The sequence below is a fragment of the Aquarana catesbeiana genome, linkage group LG05 (genome assembly GCF_042186555.1).
Source record: "Aquarana catesbeiana isolate 2022-GZ linkage group LG05, ASM4218655v1, whole genome shotgun sequence".
In the NCBI taxonomy this organism is placed as follows: Eukaryota; Metazoa; Chordata; class Amphibia; order Anura; family Ranidae; genus Aquarana; species Aquarana catesbeiana.
The window spans coordinates 409916968-409939281 of NC_133328.1; the positions used below are offsets into that span (position 1 = coordinate 409916968).

The following is a 22314-nucleotide window of genomic DNA, read 5'->3' on the forward strand; positions in this document are numbered from 1 at the left end:
AAAAAGTTGGAACAGGGCAAGAAAAAGCTGGCAAAAGTAAGTGGTATTAACAAGGAAGAGCTGGAAGGACGTTTTGCAACTAATTTGGTAATTGGCAACAGGTCAGTAACATGATTGAGTATTAAAAAGAGCATATTAGAGAATCCGATCTTTTCACCAATCTGTGAAAAGCTGCATCTAAAAATTGTCAAACAATTTCAAAATAATGTTCCTCAATGTAAAATTGCAGAGGCTTTAAATATATCATTATCTACAGTACATAATATCATCAGAGGATTCTAAGGATCTAGAGAAATCTCTGTGTGCAACACATTGGATACCTGTGATCTTTGGGCCCTTAGGCGGCGCTCAGTTCAAAAGCTTGCATCCCTGATAGTATGGGAGTGCATTGCTGCGTATAGAATGGGCAGCTTGCACATCTGGAAAGGCATAATCAATGCTGAAGGAATATCCAGGTTTTAGAGCAGCATATGCGCTCATCCATATGACATCTTTTTCATGGCCTTGCATATTTCAGCAGGACAATGTTGCATCTATGATGATAGCATTGCTTCATAGTAGAAGAGTCTGGGCGCTTAACTGGCCAGCCTGCAGTCCAGACCTTTCACCTAGTACGACTTTTTTTCCCACAAATAGAGCTTTCTTTTGGTGGTATTTGATCACCTCTGTGGTTTTTATTTTTTGCACTATAAACAAAAAAAGAGCAACAATTTTGAAAAAAAAAAAAAAAATTTTTTCCCCCAAAAAATCTTTTAAAAAACATATTTTTTCATCAGTTTAGGCCAATATATATTCTATTACATATTTTTGGTCAAATAAATCTCGATAAGCATATATTGATTGGTTTGCGCAAAAGTTTTAGCGTCTACAAACTATGGGAAAGAGTTATGCCATTTTTATTAATTTTTTTTTTTACTAGTAATGGCAGTGATCTTTTTAGCGGTACTACAACATTGCAGCGGACAGATCGGACACGTTTGACACATTTTTGGGACCATTGATATTTATACAGCGATCAGTGCTATAAAAATGCACTGATTACTGTGTAAATGTCACTGGTAGGGAAGGGGCTAACATTAGGGGGCAATCAAGGGGTTAAATGTGTTCCCTCTCGAGTGTTTTTTACTGTGGGTGGCTGGGACTGACTAGGGGAGGAGACATATCGCTGTTCCTACTTACTAGGAACAAACGATCTGTCTCCTCTCCCCTGACAGAACAGGGATGTGTGTGTTTACACACACATATCCCCATTCTGGCTCTCATGCCCGCCGGCCGCGCGCATCGGGTTGCCCGGCGTGCAGTGGGAACAAACACGCGGCTCTTAAAGGGGAAGACTGACCCATACGTTGTTTTTGTGGGAACGTGCCACTTTGCCGATGTATATCGGCGTGAGCCGGTCGGCAAGTGGTTAAACATTTGATAAGTAATTTTTTTTGTATTGTGAATAAAATGTGGGAGTTTGAAATTTGCAAATCATTGCATTCTGTTTAGGTACACATTGTCCCAAATTTTTGGGAATTGAGATTGTATTTTATTTTTATAAAATGGCATAATACATCATCTACATTTCTTGCTTTGTTTTTTATAGAGAGAAAAAAAACTGAATTATACCAAGAATTGGGTTTACAGGCTCGAGATTTAAGATTCCAGCATCTTGTGAGCATCAGCTCTAGAAAAAACAAGATCATTTTAAGAATGGAGGTACTTTATTCCTAAGCAGAAAATCCTAGATTGTTAAAATATTTTTTTATCCATTTGAAATAATTGTTTGTTAGAATTTATTACTCAGTATTTACGTTTATCTTATTTTAGCTCACATTCACTCTATTTTTTTGGTTTTTCTTCGTAATTTTAGAAAAATGCAAAAAAAAAAAAAAGCCATATTGAAACTGTACAATATTATAGTTTTAAGAAATAGAACAGCACTGAAATGATAATTCAGAAAGTGTGGTTGGTCAGTCCCTGGACATATTTATTTATTAAAAATAAAAGTTGATTGAAGGGGATTTAAAATAAATTCCATGTGCCTATACTTTCACAAGCAGACAATACAAAAAGATGTATGGAATCGTTCATGTCTGTTTTGTACATCTTATGTTCCTTATAGGTTATAACTGAAACCTTAAAGCAGTATTAAACCAAAAAGCAAACATTTATCATATTGCAGCTTATCGATTCGTACATGTGGTGGCTGTATTAGCTTCCTTTTTTTAGCTTTTCATTCCCCTATTTTCATCTAGTGATATGGACAGTCTGTTTTTCAGAAAAACAAGCTCTTTTGCAGATGTGACAAACCATTTACCACTGACAGGGATTCTTACAATAGTCCACTTTTATTTTTTTTATGTAAAACCTTTTTTCCAAAAGGAAAAAAACTGTTGCTGTAATTGCTTATAAAGTGTAAACTGGAGTTTGGCTTCAATTTGTTGGTATATCTAAATCTGCTAGTACGTACAACACTCCAGCCTGTGCTCCTTCATACAGAATGGAGGCACTCTAATACAGAAAGTGTGTAACTGACCAGATCACCAGATGAAAACGAAGGGGGAAAAAAACCTAAAAAAAAAAAAATGAATGCAGCCACCACATCTAATGATTGGTAAGCTGCAATATAAAAAAGTTTTGATTTTGTGTTCAATATCATTTTTAAATGGGACTGTGGGCCAATGCTGCATAGCAAGTTTGCACAAGCACAACATTATTGCTCCTTTTGAATATGTATCAACTAGAACTGCACAATTAATCGTTAAAAAATCGTGATATCGATTCAACCCCCCTCACGATCTCTATGCAGAATTTTCCGATTCATTCATGTAACAAGTGTAGAGCATTCTCTGCTCACTCAGCTGTCAAAAGAAAAAAAAAATGGGCAGCCTGCCAAGTTGTTCACAACATTGTCTGTGCTGGTAGTAAACTATAAACATTGTAACTTTTTGTTCTTAGATCAAAGGAATGAACTTCAGTCTGTAAATGAGGGAAATGTAACCACTTAAAGACTAAACCTTTTTCTGACACTTGTTTCTTACAAAGTTAAAATCAGTATTTTTGCTAAAAAAAATTACTTGGAACCCCCAAATATATATATATATATATATATATATATATATATATATATATATATATATATATATATATATATATATATATATATATAAAAATGGCAATTGTTTTGTTGCCAGGAATACCAGGAAGGAGACTCCTCTATCTCTTGGTTCAGCTTTATAGATTCCTTGGTTGTCTTATTGCTCATTTGTTAGGTGGACAATTACAACGAATGCAGCATATGCCATTCTATATAGGAAGAATCCTTACGATGGGATCATCCCACTGTTCAACACCGCAGTAAGGGTGGGTGCCATAAGTGTACCATAAGACCCCTTTCACACTGGAGAGTTTTGCAGGCGCTATAGCGTTAAAAATAGCGCCTGCAAACCGTTGCTCCATTCACACCAGTCACACTGGAGCGGTGCGCTGGCAGGGCGTCAGAAAAAGTCCTGCCAGCAGCTTCTTTGGAGCGGTGAACTCACCGCTTCTCCACTGCTGCTCCCCATTGAAATCAATGGGGTAGCGCTGTGATACCGCCAGCAAAACGCCGCTCTGGCTGCGTTTTGCGGGCAGATTTAACCCCTTTTCGGCCGCTAGCGGGGAGTTAAAACTGTCCTGCTAGCGGCCGAATAGCGCCGCTAAAATGATAGTAAAGCGCCGCTAAAAATAGCGCCGCTTTAAAAGGTGTAAAAGGGGTCTTAGTGTACAATTCTTTTACTCTTTTAAATGTTAGTGGGAACAAAATCAGTCCACCTGTGTGTTTTTAAAATGTGCATGTCTGCTTTAAGAAATCTATGTTTGTAACGTATGTAATTGAAACAAATGATTTTTCCCTTAACTCATGTTTTAAAATATTATTGGGCTGTTTCTTTTCTGTCTTACAGTTCTTAAAAGCTGTCATAACACCCGAATATCTTCTAATACTGGATTATCGGAACCTCCACCTAGAGCAGTGGTTTCTTCGGGAACTTGCTCCCCAGTTAGCAGGAGAAGGGCAGCTAGTGACATACTCCTTGCCCTTTGAGTTTAGAGCCTTGGAGGCAATCCTGCAGTACAGGGTGGGTAGATACAATATGACCTGCAAAAATTAGAACATTGTTTTACTTTTCTACCAGATGTGTGATGTACCACAGCTTGTGCAATCTAGATTCACGCGTGTCACAGATTGGCTTACCAAAGTTCTAAAGATTCATGATTTCCATGACTGAATTCCTCTATCGCAGTCACTAAATATCTGTGATGAATAGGCATTCATTCAGGACAAGGGAACATGATAGCATAGGTCACATCAGCAGACCGACAATTCTTTTGTATTAATTTTAGTGTGCTGATGTGGGGCTTTGTGTATGAAAGGAAAAGTGCAGCACTGTGAATAAATGAAATAATTATTAAAAAAAAATATAAACAAAATAAATAAATATATCAAACTCATAGTAAACAGTCCATAGCAGTATCACCTAGACTAGAGTGTTCCTATATAGATATACCCCCATAGAAATTAGTGTTCCCATAGAAATAACAAAGAAGTGTCCCCTTAAGTGCTCTTCACTCTTCTAAGGTAATAAACACCCAAGTGTTCAGAATACCTCTGTGGGACAGCTGATTCCATGCATAAAGCGCCCACTCCGAGACAGTTAAAACTCTAGCCGCTTACAGATTGACATTTTAATCAATCATTCTGCACTTTAAAAGTTATAGCCTCCAACCTGTCTGTGTATCTCCATGATTCAAGCAATACTAAATACATTGCCACAATTCTCAGGAATAAAACATAGAATACGATACCCTAGCGTAAAATTGTAAAGTTTAATGTTTAAAAAAAACAGACAGGAAATGTACTCACCCAGTCACCACAATAGAAAAGCATACAAGGCATCAATCATAAAATTGGCATTCCTGTGGGCTGTGCAGTAAAATCCAGCCTCCAATCTGATTCCGCGTGCGTGATGACATCTCTGGCATAGGCCCCACCCTATGCCCTTTGCCACAGATGACAACGTCAGAGGGGACTGATGTGGTGTAATGTGGGGCCTTTCCCTCACATATATGGTGAGCCATGAAAGAACCCTCATTCTTTAGAGAAGTGTGTTGACATCCGTGGACAGTTCTCTTAAAGGTGTGGATTGGGTTTCAGCATTGTAATATCTAACAACAGTTTGTACATCTAAGATATGAAAAAAAGTGAATTTTACACGTGGTGGCATGTTCATCTCCTAATATTTTTCCTCAAAGGCTTCTGGCCTTGTGTTATTCATTGTCCACATAATGAGTCTGGAGAAAAGCTGCCTTCCTCTCAAAAGTTTGTCAGCTCATCTCGGGGGCTTGAAGTGATAGGAATTTTGCACTGCTAGACAGAAATCTTATTGTATGAACTGAAGGCACTTTTAAAGAGGCAACCAGTGACTAGGCAGAGCTTTTGAAAATACTGTAATTTTATTTGTGTTGGTTTTACATTTTGAGACATTTGGCTTCCACTGTAAACATGATTGTTATTTTCCATACTGATGAGTGTAAAAGCAGAAAGTATTAAGCTCCACAGTGCTGCAAGGTGCCCCTTTGCTTGTCTTTAGGGAGACTTTTTTCCTTACTTAATTTGGGATCGTGTCTACTGTTGTCATCCCTTTTGTTAGCATGGTGTGCCATCGGCTTTCTCTGATTTTGTTCTCTTTATTCGACTTATCTATCTATCTTTACTATATCTGCATTCATTTTTTTCATTAGATTAGCAATCTACAAGGGAGACTTCAATATCTACAACCTCATATTCTGGAAACTTTGGAAGCATTGGTGGACCCCAAACTAATGTCAGTAGATAGAAGTAAATTGCATGTTCTGCTCCAGAGTGGAAAGAGGTAAACTATACATGTAATCAAATGGTTTGTTTTCTTATGCTGTAGGGTCGAATTCTAAAATAAAAATAAAAATTTCAATTTTTTTTTTCAGTTTATCAGAGTTAGAAACAGATATCAAAGTTTTTAAAGAAGCAATTTTAGAAATCTTGAATGAAGATGAACTTATTGAAGAGCTGTGCTTGACCAAGTCGGATAGTCTTCAGCCCCCGTATGTATTGTGATACAATTTTTTTTTAATTTATAAATGATGGTACTACTGTGGACGTGAGCTTGTTTCAACCTGTCCACATTTTGAATGTACTGCATACATTGAAAATGCTCAACTAGTTAAAATAGACCTAAAGCCAGATAAACTTAAAAGTATTATATGTTGCAGCTTACCAGAATGTTATCAAAAAGTTAAAAAGTGTAAATATATATATGTGTGTGTGTGTGTATGTGTGTTTATATGTTAACATTTTTTTTTTACTTTTGAGTAATAACATTCTGGTAAGCTGCAATATATAATCATTTTTTTGTTTTTCTGGATTTAGATATGATTTATATTCCAATCTTCTTTTTTTTTTTTCTTTTTTTTAATTACATTTTCAAATAGAAAAGGTAAACAAGTGTCTTAAGTATCCGTAAAAGTAAAGCACGTAAGAAATCTACAAAAGCTTTTAAAGCCCGACAGCTCTGGTCTTAGCCACTGTACTCACTATGCGAAATTAGTACAGCGATCTACACCCCCCCCCCCCCCCCCCCCCCCCCACGCTGAGCTATTGTGTTCTGACAGGGGGACGGCCCCCCAGCCAGAACACTCTGATCAGCACTCTCCGCCATTGGCAGAGAGCGCTGATTGGGAGTCTGTCAGCTGCTGGTTATCCAGTATGCTCGTCCGACAGACTGACTTACACATGTCGCTTGATATTCGGCCTGTGTTCACAGTACGTAAGAAGGTCAGACATCAAACAAAAGAGAGAGAGCATATGTGCCAATGATGGAACACATAAAAAGAACAACATATATATGTGAGCAATGATCATCAAATAGCGATTGGATATGTCATAATGGTGATGAGCAAGTTCAAAGACCTAATAAACCATAACACCCACACTGGTGGGCATAATGGGAGCGTTGCATCATAATGTAAAGGGTGGGAGAGGAGAGGAGGAGAGTGGGGAAGAGTAAAGCCAGGTAGGCTTATATGAAATACCTGAGAGTATAACCTTATCAATTAAAGAGAAGGAGAGAGAAAAACATGATTGGTAACATAGTAATAGGAAAGTAGTAGGTAGTAGAGAATGGAAATGTAAGTTAAGGAGAGTCATCCCAGGACTGGTTAGTCTATAGAAAAATACCGTATTTATCGGCATATAACACGCACAGGCGTATAACACGCACATTCATTTTAAGAGGGAAGTTTCAGGAAAAAAACTTAAATTTTAAATAAGGAACTTTGAAGCAAAATAAGGGTCAGTGCCCATCTGCAGCCTCACCATTGGCATCAATGCAGCCTGATCAATGCCCGCCTGCAGCCTCACAAGTGCCATCAATAGAGCCTTATTAGTCCACATTAATGCAGCAGCCTCACCATTGCCATCTATTGACTTCCTATTACAGAGGCCACCAAGTAAACAGAAGATTCTCACTGTATGTAATCTGACGGCACTCGCCCCCCCCCCCCCCCACGCTATTTGCAACCGATTTTCATGCTGAAAAAGTGAGTGTTATATGCCAATAAATATTTATTCTTCAGATTTCTCTTATGAAAATTGCAAAGCATTTAACAGTTAATGTATATTCAGTATTTTTATCAGCCTTTTCCCTTTGCCAACAAATAATTGTTGCATTGCATTGTTGAAGTTTTAACTTAACTGATATAATGCATTAATTACATTTACACGACGAGTGCTAATGATCTTGAATATAAATGAGACTCCTTCTCTCCAAATGACTTAATGTTTTCTTTATGTAAATATAATTGTTTTATGTCAGATACGAGAAATAGATTTTAGTTTTGTTTACTCTGAATTGATAGACTTTTTTGTGCTTTAGATATTCCTTTTTTTTTAATGAATGTGTTCAATGTGTATCTGTGAATATTAAATGATTTTTAAACTGTTTAATTAGATTTTTGCTTTTCATTTACTGTTTGCCATGACAAATGTCCCCATTTATAATTCTCCTGGGTAAGGTACATACTATTAAATTGATTTAGAGATGATAATGCTGAGCATTTATTGGGTTATTTTTTTCAAACCATTAAATGCAAAAATAAGTGATTTTTGTCAGACTTTTGTGTTTTAAGGAATCTGTCTAAGGAAGGAATCCCACAAAAAAAAAAGTTCTGGGTAGAGGGGAGGGAGAGGCATGGCCAGGTGCCCATGTTTGTGAATGGAGAGGAGATAAGAATTACTGCCCGAGGCTGCTTGTGACACTTATCTAGTTTGTTGTGGCACTATGCACTATTGCCATGTTTTGTTCCCATACAATACTGTTTTCACCTTTTAGTTGCATATTAGTACTGACCTCTTTTAGTATTTTTTTAGCCAATTCCTGTCTGCAAGCACTTTCTCTAATGTCAGCTGGACATCATTGCACTGGGCTGGATTAATGATAATGGCACAGTGGACCACGCCTACACTATGTTCTGCAGCAGGTCTCTTGTTTTCTCCACCAGGGGCATATGAGACAGGCTAACAATGCAGGCGCTCCACCCAAATAAAAAGCGCTTGAAATATGATGATGTTAGATTTTTAGTTTTTGGGTAAAGACCTTTGCCTTTTGGGTATAGCCCTTTACCTTTTGCTCTCAGCTACTTCAAAACATTTTGCTGGAGTGCTTCTTCTAAGTTACATGTGAAAAGAATATTCAAGATTGCTTGCTAAATTTTGTGACTAAAAATGCTGGAAAAAATGACTCCTTTTATGTTCTAGACTAGAGTAAAGAGCCCCGCCTTCTCACTTTTAATACAGCCCACTACTGGGATTCTGTCCATATGATGGCCACAATCTCCCTTCTCAACCAAAAATGTGATATGTTTAAATTTATTGTAGTTGATTCATTGGTGACGTTAAGTCCTTAAAAATGGGGATTTCTTTTTCAGTGTAGAAGGTACTTCCAGGATTGATCATGCTGAAGAGATGGAACTGCTTCTGGAGAATTACTACAGACAAGCAGAAGACTTAGCTAATGTGGCCAGAGAGCTACGTGTACTAATGGATGACTCAGAAAGTGTCATTTTCCTTCACCTAGACAGGTTGGTTATTATAATCATATCTCATATAAGCAGGAAAAAAAAAAACAAATGCTAGCGTTCAGGATGCAGGTATAATGGACAGCAATAATAAGGATAATAAAAGCAGGACCCGGAAATAGATATAAAAAGTCCAGGAGTAAGGGTAAAATGTCCAAAAATTTGAAAGTGATGTTTCTTGAGAGATGATGATGTGCAATGGTGTCTTGGAAGAGATGTACTAAGGGCCAGCTTTTGTCAAGAGTGAAGCCAACTCAGGATTTCAACATAGAAAAAAAATATAGAAAAGCGCCTCTAAGTGCAATGTTTAATATGCAGTATTATCAAAATATCCCTTACATCTAGGTAAGGACTGGTGTGCTCGTGGGAGATCAAATCTCCTGGGATCGTCTCCAGCGTCTATAGTGTGTCCTGAGTGAGCATTAAGTCCAGCTGCGAGAGCTGCAAGAAGCCAGAGAGGAAGCCGGCTGATCCTTATGGATGGCTGGAGGAGATGGTGATGATCGGCTCGTGGAGCGACGCTTCTGGGCGTGTGACGTCAGCGGGATGTAGAGGAACCACAACTAGTTTCAGAGCGAGCCTCGCGCATGCTCTGAACCACATTGTGGTTCCTCTACATCCCGCTGACGTCACACGCCCAGAAGCGTCGCTCCATGAGCCGATCATCACCATCTCCTGCAGCCATCCAAGTGTTGGATATTTTATAATACTGCATATTAAACATTGCACTTAGAGGCGCTTTTCTGTGTGTTTTTTTTTTTTTTTTTTTTCTCATTTGAGCAGGTGCCATGGGATTGGCCAGAGCACAGAGTTTGTGCTTAAGAGAAGGAAACCTTCCTGAAAGGCTGCAGTGCGACAGCAAAGCTAAAAGACAGCCAAGCTGGGCAGAGATGAGGCCATGCAAAAAGAGGGCATCTTCCAGATTGGCTGTACCCCAGCAGGAGGAAGGGTGCAGCTCTGATTGTCTGCAACATGACTGAGAGATAGCCAGACTGGGCAGGGACTAGCCCATGTAGCTGACTTTATTATTCAGCGGTTGAGACTTGCCAATTGTAATCAATCCTGTGCCAGGAAAAAGGTAAGAACAGAACACAAGTTGTGGATGTACAAAAACCAGAACAGCTTTGCATGTTAGAACGGTGGAAATACAAGTAACATACTGGCTTGCTTGCTTTCTCATCTGTGGAATCAACTGTAAGTGACCACAGCTTTTATTGCTGAAATGTCACCCTATCAAGTGAGTCAATAGCAGTCAGCACTTTGTTCAGGCTGAGACTTCATTGCTCATCTAAGGAAAAGCTGATGCATAAAGCCTCTGAAAGGGGGCTACATTACTATTTTGGCCAATAGACCTTCAGTCTTCAGTTTGCATGGAACCTTTGAATAATTATATCCTGCCCTTGAAGTCCTAAAGTTGACATGAGCTCAAAAAGTTGGCGATTATCTATGGTACAGGAAACATCAAAAAATGGTAATTGCCTCTGTGTGCAATATCCTGAAATATTTACTTTTGTCTTTAATCCATTTTGGAAAAATGGCAGTGCACTTCCTGGTACAATATGTGAGTGTACCTAGACCTTCCTATGCCTACAACCCCATAGCTGCATGTCTGGTGTGTGACAGGTTGTGCTGCTTTTGACTGCTAGTTGCACAAGACTTGGAGTTAGACTTGGCGATGTTCATACTGTGCTGGTGGCTGGAGAGAAAGTTGTACTTGAGGACCTACAGTGCAGGGTTAACTCTGCTTGTACTTCATTAATTTGGTAATTCTGTGCTTCCGCACATCTCCGGATGATTCTTGATCATTACCTCAGCGGTCATCAGGGGGAGCAGCTCAGATATGAGGAAGCAAATCACCGCTTCTCTATCATGATGGCTACCTCCATTCAGAGACAGTGTAGAACAAGGCATGGTAAGTCAAACAGGTCCTCTTTATCCAGAGAGATTCCTATAGTTGCTTTTTTTACACATCTCTATATTTAGTGCAGTAACAAAAATAGGGAACAACAAACCTACAAATCTGAAGTTTATATTTTTAAAAAAGTAATACCGTAAAATATAAGCAAACTGAAAAAAAAACAATACTTTCGGTTTACATTATTTTTATGATATATTTATCAGTTGTGTTGTCATGGAGTATAATGAGCAACTAAAATTAGCCCTAATCTTTTCCTTAATCTTTCTCCATGTGCTTTTCATGACAATAAATAGCATTCCCACCCTAATTGCATCTTTTAAAATTCAGAAATAGTTCTCTAGAAACATTGACAAGTGTGAGAGAAGGGTGAGCTACATAAACTGTTCCTGCTCCTGTCCCTTTGCAGGTAGGTGAGTCTATTCTCATGCTTGCAAATACAGCTACCAGTACAAGTTATTGTACCTATTTGTTTTCCAGCCACCGAAATGTAATGATGAGACTCAACTTACAACTTACCATGGGTACTTTCTCCATCTCACTGTTTGGTCTTATTGGAGTGGCCTTTGGAATGAATTTGGAATCTACCTTTGAAGATGTAAGTACAGAAATAAATATTATAATCGAAGACAAAGAAATATATACATTAGGATAATAGCAAAATCTTGGCTAATCTTGGCTTGTAAAGATTTTTAAAAACTCATCTACTGTAGGATGTCCATGAACATTCTTGGTTTGTAGTGGATATCCCAGAATAATGCCTGCACCAGCAGGCATCCCCTCGGTATGAAGATTTTCAGCCGCCGATTCCCTCTAATACAGAAGTGATTTGAGTGGCTGAACAGCCACTTGATCACTTCTGCGGGTGACAGAAGGGGGTCCAACCCCCCTCCCGCTGGATTTCCTGGGCTCTGCCGTCGTAGAACCCGGGAGTAATGTGACCGACGGCAATGGCTGCGAAGAACAGAGAGAGAGGAACTGATGTTTTTTCTCCCTCTCTGTTTCCGGTTCCGCCTCTCTGTTTATCTGCATTGGAGGCCAGAGGAGAGATTTGAGGTCTAAGAGGACCTGTCACGGCCCATGCTGTCACAAGGGATGTTGTTCATCCCTTGTAATAGCAATATAAAAATAACATTTTCTATAAAAAGAAATAATAAAAAAATTTAAAGCGCCCGCATCCCCCCGTGCTTATGCGCTGATGCGAACGCATACGTTACTCCTGCACGTATATGTAACTGGTGATTGCACCACACGTGAGGTATTGTGAATGTCAGAGCAAGAGCAATAACTCTAGCAGCAGACCTCCTGTGTATCTATAAACTGGTTACCTGTAAAGGCGTTTAAAGTGTCGCCTATAGAGAATTTTAGATACTGTAGTTTGCTGCTATTCCACGGGCGGACCCAGTTTTAAAGCGTGACATGTTGGGTACCTATTTTTTCTGTGTAACAATCTTTTAAAATTTACAAAAAAAATAGGTATTATATTTGTGTTTGTGTGCAATAAAATTCATTAAAGGATAAGTTCACCTTTTGTACAAAAAATAATAAATACACATAGTTTTGCAGGTAAAAAAAATGTGCATTTATTATTTTTTTGTATTGGGAACCTGTAAAGAATTGCACCAGCGATCAGGAGATCGCTGATGCCATGCAGGTCTCCTCCACATTGTCAGTGTATCGGCTTACCCGTACATCCCATACGAGTAAGCCGATACTCTGAAGGGAAGACTTAATGAACTACCACAGCTCCACGGTAGTTCATTGAGAACTACAAGCTGACAGCAGCTAGGGCTGTCGGACTTGTAGTTCATTCATACACTGAGCTTTGTGTATGAATGACGCAGCCGCATGGGCGGAGCCCCGCACGGCCGCACTGCTTTCAAAAACTGGCAGATAGTACAGGGAACTTCTCCCCGTACTGCTGCCACAAGGAGGGGGCGCAGCGACTGCAGTACTGGGAACATATTACATGTTCCACCCTAAAATCAGGCGCAATATGTAACATGTTCCCAAAGGTGAACTTATCCTTTTAAAGTGTATTTTTTCCCAAAAAAACTGCCTTTGAAAAAACGCTGAGCAAATACCGTGTGACATAAAAAATTGCAACACCCATCATTTCTCTCGCTCTCTTATACTGGTCACTGGAAGTTCATCATGGCACCTCATGGCAAAGAACTATCTGGGAATCTGAAAAAAAAAAAAGAATTGTTGCTCTACATAAAGATGGCTTAGGTTATAAGAAGAATGCCAAGACCCTGAAACTGAGCTGCAGCACAGTGGCCAAGACCATACAGTGGTTGAACAGGACAGGTTCCACTCAGAACAGGCCTCCCCATGGTTGACCAAAGAAGTTGAGTGCACATGCTCAGTGTCATATCCAGAGGTTATCTTTGGGAAATCGACGTATGAGTGCTGCCAGCATTGCTGCAGAAGTTGAAAGGATGGGGGATCAGCCTGTCAGTGCTCAGACCATACGCTGCACACTGCATCAAATTGGTCTGCATATCTCATATATTCCTAGAAGGAAGCCTCTTCTAAAAATGATACACAAGAACGCCCGCAAACAGTTTGCTGAAGACAAGCAGACTAAGGACATGGATTACTGGAACCATGTCCTGTGGTCTGTTGAGACCAAGATAAATGTATTTGGTTCAGATGGTGTCAAGCGTGTGTGGCAGCAACCAGGTGAGAGTCTCTTCGGAGACTGGGCCGCAGGGCAGTATTCCAACATAATGATCCCAAACACACCTCCAAAATGACCACTGCCTTGCTAAAGAAGCTGAGGGTAAAGGTGATGGACTGGCCAAGCATGTCTCCAGACCTTAAACCCTATTGAGCATCTGTGGGGCATCCTCAAACGGAAGATGGAGGAGCGCAAGGTCTCTAACATCCACCAGTTCCGTGATGTCATCATGGAGGAGTGGAAGAGGACTCCAGTGGCAACCTGTGAGGCTCCGGTGAACTCCATACCCAAAGAGGGTTAAGGCAGTGCTGGAAAATAATGGTGGTCACACAAAATATTGACACTTTGGGCCCAGTTTGGACATTTTCACTTAGGGGTGTACTCACTTTTATTGCCAGCGGTTTAGACATTAATGGCTGTGTGTTGAGTTATTTTGAAGGGACAGAAAATTTACACTGTTAGATAAGCTGCACACTCACTACTTTACATTGTAGCAAAGTGTAATTTCTTCAGTGTTGTCACATGAAAAAATATAATAAATATTTACAAAAATGTGAGGGGTGTACTCGCTTTTGTGAGATACTGTGTGTGTGTATTTGTGTGTATGTATGTATATGTGTATGTGTGTGTGTGTGTATATATATATATATATATATATATATATATATATATATATATATATATACATATATATACAATGCAATAATTTTGCAAAATCTCAAAAAAACAAGTTTTAGTCACATTAGAAATCATCAAATGTTTAAACTGAGAAAATAGACCATTTTAAGAAAAACAAAAAAAAAGGGTAATTTTGAAATGAATGTTGGGACAGGGCCATGTTTACCACAGTGTAGCATCCCCTCTTCTTTTAACAACAATCTGTAAAATGTTTGGAGTTATTTAGAGTTTTGGGAGAGCAATGTTGTCCCATTCTTGCCTGAGATAGGATTCTAACTTCTCAACAGTCCTGGGTCTTCTTTGTCCTATTTTTCATTTCAACGTGAGCCAAATCATTTCAGTTGGTGAAATGTCTGGACTGCAGGCAGGCCAGTTAAATACCTGGACTCCTACTATGAAGCCATGCTGTTGTCATAGATGCAGTATGCGGATTAGTATTGCTGCTGCATTATGCAAGGCCTTCCCTGAAAGAGATCATCTGGATAGGAGCATATGCTGCTCTAAAGCCTGGATATATCTTTCAGCATTGATTGATGTGCAAGCTGCCCATTCCATATGCACTAATGCACCCTCATACCATCAGAGATGCAGGCTTATGAACCAAGGCTGTTAACAACCCAGAAGGTCCCTCTCCTTTTTAGTCTGGCGGATGCAGCACCCATGGTTACCAAAAAATTTCAAATTTTGATTTGTCTGACCACAGAACAGTCTTCCACTTTGCAATAGACCATTTTAAATGCGCTTTGGCCCAGAGAAGATGGCAGCGTTTCTGGATAATGTTCAGCTATGACTTCTTCTTCACATGATAGACCTTTAACTTGCATATATGGACAGCACAGTGAACTGTGTTCACAGACAATGGTTTTTAATGCAGTGCCATCCAAGAGTCTAAAGATTACAGGCATCCAATATTGCGTTTTGGCATTGTGTCTTGCGCACAGAGATTTCTCCAGATTCCCGGAATTGTTGATGATATGTACTGTAGTTGATATAGTTTCAATTTTACATTGAGGAACATTATTCTGAAATAGTTCAACAATATTTAGACACAGCTTTTCACAGATTGGTGAACTTCTGTCCACCTTTACTTCTGAGACACTCTGACTCTCTAAGATGCTCTTTTTATGCCCAATCATGTTACTGACCTGTTGTCAGTTAACCCTAATTAGTTGCAAAATGTTTTTCTTTGTCGTACATCACGGGACACAGAGCAGCCATAAAAACTAACTGGGTTATACGCCACCTATAGGTGAATGGACACTGGCAAACCAAAAAGATAGGAAGTCCTCCCTTATATAACCCCTCCTACACAGGAAGTGCCTCAGTTTTTTCGCCAGTGTCTTGTAAGGTGATGGTCATGGCTGGAGAAACTCTCCATGATCTAGCTAAGAGAATGCTCCTCGAACAGATCCTAAAGGATTTAAAGGGCTATATAATCAGATCCATCTGGACGGTGATACACTAAAATGGATGGTATCCGAACCTCGTTTATACAAGAAGATTAGGAGGTATTGCCTGTAATCTGACCCTTTGGGTACTGGACCCTGGGATCCGGACCCTTGGTAAGAAAAAACCCCAAAGGAGATCAGGCAGAGTGCTTTACAGGTCCAAGGGAGTGGCCCCACATTCACGGGGACCCGGTCCTTGAAGGTCCAAAAGCAGAACCCATCGTGATGGGGGAAGATTGGACTCTAGCTTTTTAGCAGAATCCTGCAACGGGACTGGTAAGTGTTTTAAAAAGAAAAAAAAACTCTCTGCACTTGTTTAAACCAAAAAATGTATTTGCAGTCTCTTACTTTTTATAGGACCAAGTGTCATATTTTTTCTGTCCACTGCTGGCAGTGGTGTTGCGGTGCGGCGGCGCGTCTCTGGTGGCTTCCAGCCGGGATGATCCTAACGGGGCGGGCGGCTCTTCAGATTCCCCAGCCCCTGTACACCTAGTTCCTACTCCGGCGCCTTCGGTGGCCCTTTCCCGCCACTTTATACAGCCATAGGGGGAGCGCACACGGGAATGGCGCGATGAGCATGCTCATAGCAGAGACGCGATAGGTGGACAGGACACAAACGCGCACGCCAGAAATGCGCAGTAGGGGCGAAAGTGGCCATATTAGGAGTCACTGTGGGTGGATGGACCAGGGCACTGCAGGTCCTGTAAGAGCTGTGTAATGCTTCTACCTCAACCTACGTCGCAAAGGACTACTTGACATCCGCTTTAGCTGGGCTGGAGGGGAAAATAGCAGGTATGATTGCTTCAGTTTCCCAAGGTGGAAGGAAACAGGATAGATCCCCTTCACCTGAGCCCCCACCTGCATTGGAACAGGATTGGGCAGAAGAGGTGGACGAAGTGGCAGTAAATGACCGGGAAGAAGGTCAGGCCACAGACTCCACTTCTGAGGAGTCGGGTTCTGAAGAACCATTTTCAGACTCTCAATCCCAGAGACTGCTAATCCAGTCCCTCACAGAGATGGTCCGATCAGGATTTAAATTGCCGCCTGTAGAGGTCCCTGAGGTTTCCTTTTCTTCTTTAGGATCTCTGCGGCCTCCACAGAGTTTGCAGGCATTTCCCTTGCATCCGTCGCTAGAGCAGATTGTGTATGCTGACTGAGATCACCCTGATGAACTTTTTATTCCTCCTAAAAGGTTTGCACTTTTGTATCCTATGGAGGAAAAGTTTATAAAGAAATGGAGTATGCCAACTGTGGATGCTGCCATTTCCTCTGTGAATAGAAGTCTTACCTGTCCTGTAGATAATGCCCAGGTGTTTAAAGATCCAGCAGATAAGAAATTGGAGTCTTTATTAAAGGCTTAATTTGCTATTGCTGGGACTGCTGCACAACCGGCAGTGGCAGCTATTGGCATCTGTTAGTCTTTAAAGGATCAGGTGAAGCGGGTAACCAAGACTGTTCCCGATCAGGGGATATCTGCTGAGGATTTGGCAGAGTTACCTTATGCCTTATGTTTCACAGTAGATGCTCCTAAAAATTCAATACAACAGGTCTCCCGGTTGGCCCTGCTATCAGTACATATGCGCAGGATTCTTTGGTTAAATTCTGCGGAATTACTCTGCATAAGATTATTAGCTGGTTTCCCCTTTCACGGGGCGTGGCTATTTGGAGAAGATCTGGATAAACATATCCAGAAGATTTCAAGGGCTAAAATTGCGCTTTTACCAGTTAAGAAGAGGAGCAGACGACCTTCCTTTAAAGTTTCTAGTGCTTCAGTACCCAGCACTTCTAATTTCAGGCAGTTTCGACTGCCTCAGCCGTCCGGGTCTAGGAGGAAAGACTCAAGGCCAGGGGCAGAAAAAGCCCTGGGCCCAGAGACCCCCTAAAGCCAGTCCCAAGCCCTCCTTATGAAGGGGCGCCCCCATTCACGCGGGTGGGTGGGAGGCTATTAGAGTTTTCAGACGCCTGGGAAGAAGCTATCCGAGACAGGTGGGTTATTTCTACGGTGTCTCAGGGGTACAAAATAGAATTCCGGAGGCTTCCCCCCCTTTCGGTACTTAAGGTCCACCGTCCCCATAGATCCGGTAAAGAAAAGTTTTTTCTTCAGGCAATAGATCATCTAAGGTCACAAGGAGTGATTTCAGGGGTTCCAGCCAACGAGAGATTCGGGGGCTTTTACACAAATCTTTTCATAGTCCCAAAGCCGAATGGAGATGTAAGGCCTATTTTGGACCTCAAGGCCCTGAATCAGTTTTTAAACATTCGCTCTTTCCAGATGGAGTCAATTCATTCAGTTGTGGCCTCCTTGCACGGAAAGGAATATTTGGCGTCCATAGACATCAATGACACGTACCTACATGTGCCAATCTGCAAATCCCATCAGAGGTTTCTGCGATTCGCAGTAGGCAATCAACATTTTCAGTTTGTGGCACTGCCCTTCGGGTTAGCCACGGCACCTTGTGTATTCACAAAGGTACTGGCTCCGGTATTGGCAGTTCTAAGATCTCTGGGAATACTGGTTGCAGGATACCTGGACGATCTATTACTGATAGATCAGACAGTTCCAGACCTGAAGCAGAGTGTTTCCTGGGCGGTTAAATTTTTTGAACATCTGGGTTGGGTTCTGAACTGATCTAAATCGGCCCTGCAGCCGGTTCAACGCCTAGAGTATCTGGGGCTAATATTAGACACGGTAAAGGCAAAGGTTTTTTTTGCCACCATGGAAGGTCAGAGCCATGAAAGGCCTTGCCCAGGTCATAATGGGGAAAAAATATCTCTCCATTCGCCTGTGTATGAGGCTACTGGGGAAAATGGTGTCTTCATTCGAAGCAGTCCCTTATGCACAATTCCACTCCAGACCAACATTCTGTCTGTCTGGAACAAGACTGTCCAGGCTGTGGACTGGCACATGTCTCTTCGGCTGAAACTGCGTCAGTCTCGGTGGATGATAACCAAGAATCTGGTAAAAGAAAAGTCCTTTTTGCCTGTGGTCTGGAGGGTGGTGACGACAGAGGCTAGTGTCTCTGGATGGTGGGCAGTCCTAGAGGGGGCCACCATCCAGGGAGGGTGGTTCTGGAGGGAGAGGGACTTGCCCATCAACGTTTTGGACATTCGAGCAGCTCGCTTGGCCCTAAGCTGCTGGACTTCCAGACTACAGGGATGTCCTGTGAGGGTCCAGTCGGACAATGCCATGGCTGTGGCATACATCAATCACCAGGGAGGCACTAGAAGTCAGACAGCCCAGAAGGAAGTGGATCGCATGCTGACCTGGGCAGAAAGATTTGTTCCATCCCTATCAGCGGTGTTTATTCCGGGAGTGGAGAATTGGCAGGCGGACTTTCTGATTCGCCAGAAAATGTTTCCAGGGGAGTGGTCTCTAAATCCGGAGATCTTTGCAACGATCTGCCACCAATGTGGGGGTTCTGGATGTAGACCTGCTGGCTTCCAGGTTCAACAGTAAACTAGACAGTTTTGTGTCCAGAACCAGGGACCCGCTTTCATTAGGGGCAGATGCCTTGGTAATTCTGTGGGATCAGTTTTCCCTGATATATGCCTTCCCTCCAATCCGGCTGTTGCCAAGGCTACTACGCAGGATCCGGGACAAGAGAGAGCCAGTGATCCTAGTAGCTCCAGCCTGTCCCAGAAGGACTTGGTATGCACAGATTGCAAGACTGGCAGTGGTAAACCCATGGGTCCTTCCACTCCGCCTGGATCTGCTCTCGCAGGGTCCAGTATTCCACCCTGCTTTACGGTCTCTATATTTAACGGTTTGGCTGTTGAAACCAGGATCTTAAAAGACCAGGGTATTTCTGGGTCAGTATTGTCTACCATGTTGAATGCTAGGAAGCCAGTCTCTAGGAGTATCTGCTATAGAGTCTGGAAATCCTATATTGCCTGGTGTGAGGCCAGAAGGTGGCACCCCCGTAGATATGTCATTGGGAGAGTTCTAGCTTTTCTGCAAAAAGGAGTGGATATGAATTTGGCCTTAAGTACAATTAAGGGTCAAATTTCGGCCTTAGCAATATTTTTTTCAGAGGCCTATTGCTTCTCACTCCTTAGTTCGTGATGCTTCCACCGGTCAGGCTGCCTCTGTGCCCTTGGGATTTAAATTTAATCCTGGGAGTTTTACAGAAGCAGCCTTTTGAGCCTATCTGGCAGATTCCTCTGATCCTCTTGACAAGGAAATTAGTTTTCCCCTTTCGTCTTCCAGGACAGCCTCAGAGACATAGGGCTCCTCCCTCTGGAACAGGAAACGCGCATACCAATTATCTTAAAAGGTGGTCCTTCAGGCCTCCCTCTTCAGTTATTGTGTTTCCTGCCGGACAGCAAGGAGCACGCTAGGAACCTAAGGGAGCTCCATGTCTCAGGACTGTCCTGGAAAAGCCCTTGGAGTTGACTCTCTTCTACCTGGGCATCCCTCTGTCCTGTTGGCAAAGAGTGAGATGCTGGCTCCACCGCTGCCTTTAGCTCGGGGTGAGTAGGACCCCGGGTGACTACAGACCATGTCCCCCCTACGGCACCCGTACCAGCATCAGTCTTGGCCGGCAGGTGAGGGACGCTCGGCCGGCCATGCCGCTCTGCTGACCTTTCCGGCTTCAAGGGGGGGGGGCGGTGCTTCTGCGTTCCAATAGGCGGAAGTGACGCAAGACGGGCTTCTGGCGGAACCACGTAACTCCCTCCATGGGTGGGGAATATCAGGTGATGGGCTGGGCACTTCTTAGGCTGACCCTAGCACAGTGGTGGTGTGGGTCAGGGAGGCATACTAATGGAAGTTTGTCCTTTGTCTTTTCTGTTTGGCTTTCAGGTTAAAGCCCAGCTCAGGACAGGACTCAGATATAGCCGCCTAGGAAAAAATGTGCCGTATGTGGGACTAAGTTAGGCCCCGATTGTGTCAGCAGTCTCGTCAAGGATGATTCGGTGGCAGCATGTCACAAAATTCAGACTTCGATTAAAGACGAGCTTGCGTTCACATTTCAGTCATTCAAGAGAATTATGGACAGGATAAGGGGCCCTCGCCATCCCTACTCAGGGCCATCAGTATGCCTTCCCTATTTGAGCCCAAAGGGTCAGGGCCATTACAGTGATCCCCTACCTGGACAATCTCCTGTTTGTTGCCCCCTCTTTTCATCAACTAGAGAGAGATTTACAGGAGGCCCAGAGTTTCCTGCTATCTCTCGGGTGGCTAATCAACCAGGAAAAGTCCCAGCTGACCCTGACACTGGAGGTCCTGTATTTGGGGTACAAAATCTCTTCAGTGGCGATGAAGGTGTTTCTCCCCAGGGAAAAGATCCTGAAGGTGGATCAGGCTGTAGCCCAGCTTCAAACCAATCAAGTAGCCCTGATCAGAGAGGTTATGAGAGTTCTGGGTCTGATTACTTCCTGTTTCCCAGTGGTTCCTTGGGCAGAGCTTCATCAGTGCCCTCTGCAGAGTCTTATGCTGCTTCACTGGAATGGCAGAAAACAGCCTAGATCAACCTATGCTCCTACCAGCCAAAATCAAAAGGTCTTTATGGTGGTGGCGAGCTCATCACTGTCTGGAAAAAGGTCTGTCCTGGGCCCGTCCTGCGGCCATAGTGGTGACAACCGACGCCAGTGCATTGGGATGGGACACCCACCTGGCGGGGTCCTTAGCTCAGGGAGCCTGGTCACCAGTAGAGGCCAGTCGATCCTCAAATCAGAAGGAGCTTCTGGCGATTCTGAAGGCTATAGAGGCTTTCCAGTTCCGGATAGGTAGACAGCACCTACAGATACAGACAGACAAGGCGGCGGCTGTCACATATGTGAACAAGCAGGTGGACACAAGGAGCCCTGCCCAACAGGACATAGCAAACAAGATTCTGTGCTGGGCCGAGATAAATCTGTCCTCATTGTCAGCCATTCACCTAAAAGGCTCTCAGAATTCGCTGGCGGATTTTCTCAGCCGCCAGCATGTAAGTCAGGACGAATGGTCTCTCAACATGAATATATTCAGGGAGATATTGGGTTGTACACAAAACTGTTTTTTGATAGCTATCACGTCAGCCAGAAGGGTGAGGGATTTGCAGGCTCTCTCCATTCGGGAGCCATTTTTGTTGATTCTGGAGGATAGGATCGTACTCAAGACAGATCGTAGCTTCCTCCCTAAAGTAGCATCTATGACGTTTTGTCCCACCTCAGAGACAGATGAGGAGGAATCTTTTAGTTTATTAGATGTTAAGAGAAGCCTTTTAGTTTATTTAGAAGCCACCAGAAGCTTCAGGAACTCAGATTCACTTTTTTGTTAATTTTGCGGTGGCCTGCAAAGGTTATAGAGCGTCTAAATCTTCCATTGCTAGGTGGGAAAGAATGGCAATTATAGAGGCTTATGAGTTAGAAGGTAGGCAAGCTCCATTAGTCAAGGCATATTCCACCAGGGCAGTCTCAGTTTCATGGGCAGAGAGGGCTGGTGCCTCTCCGGAGGCTATCTGCAAGGCAGCAAC

At 42.4% G+C, this 22314-nt stretch overlaps 1 protein-coding gene across 1 annotated transcript in view; it reads left to right on the forward strand.

The window, feature by feature from the left end:
- The window catches only part of MRS2 (magnesium transporter MRS2), a 42544-nt gene that overhangs the window by 15968 nt on the left and 4262 nt on the right, over positions 1–22314 (forward strand). Inside the window, exons 4-9 of the mRNA XM_073631154.1 lie at positions 1589–1701; positions 3930–4103; positions 5767–5897; positions 5989–6105; positions 8986–9138; positions 11531–11648. Of these exons, the coding sequence (XP_073487255.1) occupies positions 1589–1701; positions 3930–4103; positions 5767–5897; positions 5989–6105; positions 8986–9138; positions 11531–11648 (806 nt within the window). The remainder of the gene's footprint in view (positions 1–1588; positions 1702–3929; positions 4104–5766; positions 5898–5988; positions 6106–8985; positions 9139–11530; positions 11649–22314) is intronic.